General features: G+C 46.3%; 1 protein-coding gene across 1 annotated transcript; it reads right to left on the bottom strand.

Annotated features, from left to right (window-relative positions):
• Nucleotides 1-4,332: 4,332 nt before the first annotated feature.
• Nucleotides 4,333-8,073, bottom strand: LOC124693194 (transport inhibitor response 1-like protein). Its single transcript, XM_047226658.1, has 4 exons — nucleotides 7,966-8,073; nucleotides 6,757-7,474; nucleotides 5,829-6,339; nucleotides 4,333-5,733 (listed from the first exon to the last, which is right to left on the bottom strand). Exons 2-4 carry the CDS (start codon nucleotides 7,416-7,418, stop codon nucleotides 4,972-4,974), a joined length of 1,935 nt encoding a protein of 644 aa, XP_047082614.1. The 5' UTR covers nucleotides 7,419-7,474; nucleotides 7,966-8,073; the 3' UTR covers nucleotides 4,333-4,971.
• Between the last annotated feature and the right edge of the window lie 274 nt (nucleotides 8,074-8,347).

Below are 8,347 nucleotides of genomic sequence, written 5' to 3'. Positions count from 1 at the left end.
CTCACATTCCGATCTCACTCTCGATCGTCTCGGCACGTCGCCGGCCGACTCGCGCCGCGTCGCATCGCGGCACCGTCGCTGGCGACGCGTACCGGCCGCGGTGCGCCGTGCGCGCTCGCGGCGACGCGTTGCTTCTTGCCTCGTTTAGTTTTCTGTTTCTCTCTTTGAGATGTTCAGTTTTCTGCTCCTCGATCTAGGATGAGCATGTTGCTAGCTTTGTCCTGACTCGAACGAACGTGCGTATCATTGCTCGAGATCGATAAGTCTAACCGCCCCCACGTGATCGAGTTTGCAAAAGGTTATTAGTTGGCGAACAACAGCCGATCTGGGTTGCTTCGCGATCCGGCCTATGGCAGGATCGATGGTAGGAACAGGCACATGATCGGCTATTGTTGAGCTTTCTTTTCTTTGATCGTAACCACGTGGTCGTAGCCTCTGCATCAATTGATACATGCGTTTTTTAGTTTTTTATTTTATGATTCAAATCATATAAATAGGTTTGTCTTAACCTAGATCATGCACTGTTGATACACAACCATCTGAAAAGAAGGAAATCATGAATTATCGGGGAGTGGTGTTTTGGCTCATGAAAAGAGAAGAGATGTTTTCTTTGATTTTGAAGTTCATCTTAGGCATGTTTTAAATAAAATGTTAAAAAGTTTGAAACAAAAAATTCGCACGTACATCTTCATGTGGTACGCGTCTACAAAGTCGTTTCATGAAAAATTGATTTGCCGTGTGACGTGTGTAAAAAAGACAAAAATTCGCCTTTTTCACATAGACTACAAATAATATCGATTTTTCACGAAACTTAACAAGCGCACATATATTATGATAATGTACATGTAGATTTTTTTTGTTAAATTTTTTTAACACTTTAAAATATGTTTTTTTTGGTAGAGGGACCACATGCAACAACGCGGAAGCTAAACTGAATTCCCGGAGGCTATTGCTCCGGTGTCCTCCCTCTAAACTTTGTTCTATTTAGACGGCTAGGATCTGCTGATACCCCTTCGTGGGTTGACTTCACATATGTGTTTGGTTCATGGACAAACATGTACATGATGAGATGGGATAAAATATGTTTAATTAATGATTAATATAAATAGATAAATATGCCATTAACACACCGGTTAATATGTAATTAACGGGTCCTTTTCCCTTTGTGGTGGAGGCCGGACCTAGCGGGCGGCCGCCTACCCGTGCCTAGCAAGGTCACGACCCGCACATATTTAGCGAGGTCATTTCTGTCGACTAGGTGTGGCGCGGGCGTAGCAAGCTCGTTGCTCGCCACGCCATGGAGGCCGCCGCCGCCGAGCTAGGGAGCCACGTTGAAAATCAAGCCCGCCGCTTACCGCGCCCTGGAGGCCGCCGATGTCGAACTGGGGAGCCACGTGGAAAAGCAAGCCCACCGCTCGCCGTGACATGGTGGCTGCCGCTGAGCTGGGGAGCCACACATACGGTGGCAGGTGTCGGAGTCGCGTCGACGGCCATGGATTCTCAGGCGGCTAGTGAGATTAGTCATAAAATTCATGGATCATATGGTCCAACCTTTCTCAGAAATATTCGGCTTTTGGGATGGTATCATCCATATTTTCTGGTCACGAACCAAAAACACGTTTACCACCTGAATGTCGTTCGCCAGGGGGGACACCGGAGCACAGCCCATTCCCGGAATTGTTGAGCTTTCTGACTTGCAGTTTGCATAAACGACGACGACTCTTCAAAATCGGCACATGTTGTTTCCTCCACAAAACGAACAGCGCCGCCCGGTTGTTGACACCGACCAAGCAGAGGCCGTCGACCCTAGACCTAGATAGATCCTAGCTACCAGCCGGCCACCGTCGTGCTACTCTCGTGCCTACGACAGAAGAGTGGGCGAGGACTCCCGTAGGATAACAGTGGACGGTGACTGATCATCTGGCATTCGTCGTTTGCTCTCCCCTTCCTCACGAAATAAAATCGGAACCATGTGCTGCCAAAACCCAAATCAACATCACACGTACGCTCGATCAGCCGTCGCGCAACCGCAAAGTGCTTCGCGATCTGCATGAAGCTCTTGTCAAGAGATACTCGTAAGATCTTTGGTAGACTTTGGCCGTACCTTCGTCGCACATGTGATGCACGCAGCTAATATATGTGTGTCGATGAACTGTGGCATGGCATGGGCTTTTATCATGGGCAAGCTGTTTGTCGATCTCGTACAAATGATTGTTTCCATCAGGCCAGATGTGTTCAGCGAAAGACAGCGACTTGCCCTGTGGAAATATCGTGGACGAGAGAGGGGAAGTTGGTTTCCATCCACAGCTTTTAGTCAAGCGAGAAAAGCCAGCACTTTGCAAATCTCTTAGATATCGCTGTATTTTACAACAAGTCAAAAGAGATATTGCTGTTGCAATTAGGGTTGCAAGCGGGATCCCGCGAAAGCCCTCATTTTGTTATTTCTAATTCAGATTGTATGGGTGCATTTTAAAGCAGAAATGATAAAATGGACTAGAAGCGGGAGTTTCGCAAGATCTCGCTTGCAACCCTTGCTGCAATAGGCTCATTTTGTTGCAACGAGATTGAGTTCGTTTGGAAAAACTGCAATTTAAAGCATCGTGTTAGGATATTGCCGTTGATTTTAGTTTCTTCTAATAAAGGGATAATTTATCTTCTTGCCACAATTTTGTCTGTCGCCGTAGATAGTCTAACGCAAGGAGGTGTTGGATGTTACGGTAGTTTATTGCATCCAAGATAAAATTGTAAGGTTAGGTAGAAAGCATAATCAATTTTCTTTTTGGGAGCGTATCACAACGAGTACTCCATGGCTTTGCCATTGTCACAGCGAAATATTTTCCGTGTTGATATGTCATTATAACGAAACACTGTTGCAAAAAGGTTTTGTTGCAAGTTGCAACGGATATCATATACTTCCCAGTAGATTTTTTTTCCGCAAAAAGGCTCTTTGCAACGGATATTTTCTACTTTCCAGGTGATTTTCTGGCTTTGAGTTGAGAAAATAAAATTAGTCTCTCATGTCAATTAATTTGGACCGGATGGAGTAATATAATGGATAAGGGTCTCATTTCATGTTGACAAGCAAAAAGGTGCTTTGTGTTTATGTAGTGTTGAGATTACAACCAAGCGAAAAGGATGATTTGTGACATGCCGAGAATATATTAACGGTTGACACTGCTAAGTAAACCTAAAAAGGTCTATGAACAGAATGATTCTGGCAAACACTGTTCCCTACTTCCCAGTTGGGTTTCTAGCTTTGAGTTGGGCAAAAAGCTGAGAGAACAATGGATAAGGGTCTCATGTCACACTGACGAGAAAAGATGGATTGTGTCTGTGCAGTGTTGAGATTACATCCAAGGCTGACTTGTAAGATACTAAGGATTAGATTAATAGTTGACACTGCCAACTACTAAGAAAGCATAAAAAGGTACGGGAACAACAGAATCATTACGGCTTCCTACTCTACAGTCGTTGAGAGGAAAAGTTAGAGAATTTTGGATAAGAGTCTCAATTGCACAGGGACCAACGGTGGTTCGTGTTTATCCAGCCCTGAGGTTACATCATGGCTGACTTCGTAAGATGTTTAAGGATATATGGATATTCCATACTACTTCTCTGTTCACTAATACAAGACTGTTTAGATATTTCAAAATAAACTAGATACAAAATAAAATCAGTGAATCTACACACTAAAAATAGACTAGATACAAACTAAAGTGGGTGAAACTATAAAATGGCTAAAACGTCTTATAAAACAGAACGGATGGAGTACAAACAAAGCAAGTAATGACTATTGAGCTAGCACCAACTGAGCAATGCCTCAACAAAGTTGAAGAAAATCATGGAGACATGCATAGGTTAGTAAACCGTGTATCAATTATCTCAAGCTTGAACCTTTCCAAATCAAAGAATTAGTCAATAACTGCTAGGTCATAACAGCCGAGAATCCAATGATAACCAGCGACTCATCACCGAAGGCAGAGATCAAAGATAACAGTACATTTTAGTATGTCAAGAGTAAAACCATTACCTTCTCTTGTGAAAAGAGCAGATATACCCATTCGGAGTTTTAAGAAGTATAAAAGGCGAATGACCATCAGACATTTGATGCCATGCAGCTCTACATGGAACAAGGACCAAGGACCACTCTGAGATCAAATCATTAATTGGGCATCTCCTTATCATGCAAATACACACAGGCTATGGCATTTATTGCTATAGTAGTAGCAGCAGCAGAGCAGTCATACTCAAAGTAATATGATCATGGCAATGGAACAGTGATGAGGACAGACAACGAAGGAAGGAGACCATAACAAATTGATGCTGATTGAATTTCAGTTGCTCCAATATCTTCTTGATTAATAACAGCAGAAAGTGCGATACATTGATCTACAAATACAACTTGTGGAAACTAAAAAACTGGCAAGGGAAAATTTATCTAGCTGAGATATTCTAAAACACAGGGCAAAAAGTTGATGGAACATTCAGTCTTCCAACATAGTTACATATGCCAATGACATTCCTTCTTCTGAGCAGATAAATTAAACAATAGGTGACAAAACATTAATGGCTGGAGGCTTGAGGGCAAAAGGAACCATCTAAAATCTGCCGCCGAATTGGAGTCGGCATGCAGCCAGTTCCCGTGCAATCAGTTCCTACCACTCTCAACTATAGTACAACAAAGACATCAGTCGGGTGCTGCCGAAGAAAACAACTCAGATTACCATTGGGCATCAGGTACTCACTAGATGGGCTGATCATCAAGATACATCAAACAAAAGAACCCCCCCTCTAGCTCTGGCATAACTGAGGGTCTGCTCAACTGAATGATAATGTGTGCATATTTCCCGCTGCATTTCAAAACATCCGCAGGGAGTTTCCTCTCTAGCTCTGACATAATTGATCAGGAATACAGCAGAAACAATCAAGAATAGATAACATGTCCGTACAACAAACTTCTTCATAGCAGTACTACAAGATGTTGACAAATTCAGGAGCATCAGTTCTTGGTCCTGCAAGTGATCGATACAAGTACAACTTATCAACAGTATCCACCTCCCCTTCATCATCAGGATGGTCCTTCATTACTTCAACCACCAAATTAGGCATTTGCTGAGCTACATCACCACACCCCTTCACTGTTAGCCTGCATGAGTTCATCCAAAAGAACCTCATGTTGTAAAAATAGTTCATGCCAGAGAGCAATCCCTTGTCACCAAAAGGGCTATCCCTGACCTCAAGCTTCTGCAACTTGGTGCATCCCTCAAACACATGTTGAAGAGACATGTCGCTGTTCCCAGCAAAGGCAACAGACAGAGTCTTTATTAGTTTCCCGTATTTCCCAATGTATGCAAACGCCTTATCGGTGAGCAGGCCAGAGACTGAAAGTCTAGTGAGCTTCTTGCAGTTCTTCACAATTGCCCCAAAACCCTCATCCATGGGCTCCCCGGTAACCCGATCAGGGCGGTGCCTGCCCATAATACAGAGGCGGAACACCACAAGGTCAGGGCAGTTCTCGGACATGGCAACTACTGCTACATTTGTCATGCGCTGGCAAAAGTAGAGAATTGATTCGAGCTTCCGGCAGCCCTCTGAGATTGCCTGGAGACCAACATCTGAGACTGAACCCTCAGAATCCTCGGTGGCATCCAGAGGAAAAACCCGCAGCTCGCGGAGATCTGAGCATGTTTCAGCAACAGCTCGAAGGCCTTCATCACCCACCGTGTCAAGAACCTAGAATAAGAAATTTGAACACCAATGCCAAACGTCAAAGTAGATAAATGGAGATGCCTATCAATGTAGTAACAAGAAATTCACATAATGCTTACCCAGAAAACGCGAAGATTGACGCAGTGGTTAATAACTGGTATGAGCTCTTCAGAAGTTAGGCTCGCAAAGCTAAAATTGAGGGAAGTGAGATTGGCACAGACTGGGTAGATTGCCGGGAGGTACTCTGCATTGACATCCAAGAAACCTGACAAACAAACAAGCGATTTGGCTGCTGCTGCGAAAGAGGTGGCGAGGTCAGAGACAGACGAAGCACCACTGGAGCCTGGCTCGGAGCGGAATGAACCGGTGCCGAGGTGTGTGAGATGGGGTGCCCTTGCCATAAGACGACGCAGCTGCTCTATCGACACATGGTCGTTCACACGAAGCCGCCGCAGAGCTGGCGACCGCGCAACAAGCGCCTCCAGGGCCTCGAAGTTGAACGGGACACTAACACAATCAAATACAAGCGACTCCAGCGACGTGTTGCACTCTGGGAACTTGGAGATCCAATCCACTACCTCAGTCTCCTCATGGAAATAATCTTCGGTCAGATCCAGTACTCGCAGATGCCTATAAAAGATAAACATGCGGATCCATGAGATACCATGCTTCAGGTTACGGTAAAAGTTGAACATAAACCAAACAACATGAAGAACGTTGCCGCTATAAACTGAGTAGAAAAATTGTAATGGCAGCAAGATTCGAGTGTGACAATACAAGTGTCAGGAACTGGGCAGATCTCTGTGTAGTAGGGATGATGAGAACCCAATACGGCCATAATAAAAGCGGTGTAGCCAAGATCAGATTCTGATCCATGGCAGAGCCGGGCCAATAGAAATGAAAAGCATAAAGGGAGTTGGCGTGCACATTAAACAAAGCGGCGATTGCAGGATGCAGGGCTAAGAAGTGAACAAATGCGCCAATGGCAGCACGGCCTAGATTCAGCTCAGGTGTGGAAAAACAAGAGCTTTGAGCGGAAAGACGTACCGGCAGCCCTCGGCGATGACGGCGAGGCCGCGGGTGGTGAACCCGTCGCAGCAGACCAGGGAGAGCTCCCTGAAGAGCGGGAAGGACCTGGGGATGAGCGCGAGCTCGTCGTCTGACACGGTCATCCGCTTGAGGCAGATGCGCTGGAGGCGCGGGTAGGCGGGGCCGAGCGCCTCGACCCAGGGCGAGACGCGCGCGCCCCAGCCGTTGGGCACGAGGCTGAAGTCCGCGAAGCGGGGCTTGCCCTTGAGCACGACGGCGCGCACGCCGGCGAAGCGCTGCACGGCGCGGGCCGGCGAGACGGCGTAGCAGTTGCCGATGAAGAGCTCGCGGCGCGTCTGCGCCTCGGCGGCGTACCAGGAGCGGCAGACGAGCGAGGCCGCGTTGCGGTCGCGCGGCGCCGTGAGGAACTCGAGCACGCTCTCCAGCACGTTCTCCAGCACCTGGTCCGGCGGCGCCCACCGGCCGCCGTTGTTGCCGCCGTTGGCGCCCCTCAGATCCGGCGCCCAGGTGTCGACGCCCGCCCCGGCGCCGGAGCCGTCGTCGTCCTCCGACATGTGGGACGGCGGGGAGTCGGAATCGTCCGCCGCATCGCGCATGCCAGGGGAGGCTAGGGTTGGGGGCTGCTGGGGGATCGGAGCGGAGGAGGAGGGAGTGCTCATGTGGGAGACTGGAGGTAAAAGGATTAAATAATGATTGGATCTGAGAAGCGAGCGAGCGAGGGACAGAGATTCAGTAACATTACAACAGCATGGCACGTTGTGCCATGACCTCTTATCCACCCTACAATTTCCATCTAACGGCTGCAATCAAGCAATCAGAAATTTTTGCCAAATTTGTTTTTTTTGCTGCGCCTAAAATACAAAGTATTTTTGATTGAAACTTTCCATACTCACAACATGATTCGTTGGCAATACATATATTTTTTGTTTTGAATTTTTTGATGATTTTTAATATTGTTTTAAAAATTCATCAAAAAATTCAAAACAAAAAATGTACATGTTGCCAACGAATCATGTTGTAAGTACGGAAAGTTTCAATCGAAAATACTTTGTATTTTGGACGCAGCAAAAAAGACAAATTTAGCAAAATTTTCTGATCGCTTGATTACAGCCGTTAGATGAAAAGTGTAGGGTGGATAAGAGATCATGGCACAACGTGCCATGCTGTTGTAATGTTACTGAATCTCTGTCCGCGAGCGAGGTACTGGTACTGGTACTGGTAGTGGGACTGAGCCAAGCAAAGCTCCACCTTTTTATTCCCCATCGACCTCGCTTCGTTTGGAAATGGATGGAGAGCGATGCATCCGACACCAACCAACAGTGCCCGGAGACGACCGAGAAAGGAGCACGACGACGATATATAGGCATGAATTTACACGGGGAAATAATGGCGGCATGCAGGGGCGATTCTAGTACCCGGCAGGTTTCCTCGGCGCTATTTTTTTTAAAAAAATCATTTTTTATCAATTCCAGAAATAGTATGTAATTTTGGAGATTTACAAAAAATACATATGCATTCGGATTAGCCAACGCTGACCAGGCATGTCGGCCACACCAAAACCAAAGAAGACTACAATGAAACAGATCGA

Source organism: Lolium rigidum, chromosome 2, assembly GCF_022539505.1.
Source record: "Lolium rigidum isolate FL_2022 chromosome 2, APGP_CSIRO_Lrig_0.1, whole genome shotgun sequence".
Classification (NCBI taxonomy): Eukaryota; Viridiplantae; Streptophyta; class Magnoliopsida; order Poales; family Poaceae; genus Lolium; species Lolium rigidum.
Note: the sequence above shows the minus strand (reverse complement) of the source record. Positions and strands in the feature narration are given on the sequence as shown.

Coding starts and splice junctions, on each gene's coding strand:
- LOC124693194 (XM_047226658.1), bottom strand. CDS start 7,418: ATGAGCACTCCCTCCTCCTCCGCTCCGATCCCCCAGCAGCCCCCAACC. Junction 6,340..6,756: donor GTCATCGCCGAGGGCTGCCG/GTACGTCTTTCC, acceptor TATCTTTTATAG/GCATCTGCGAGTACTGGATC. Junction 5,734..5,828: donor TCAATCTTCGCGTTTTCTGG/GTAAGCATTATG, acceptor TTCTTATTCTAG/GTTCTTGACACGGTGGGTGA.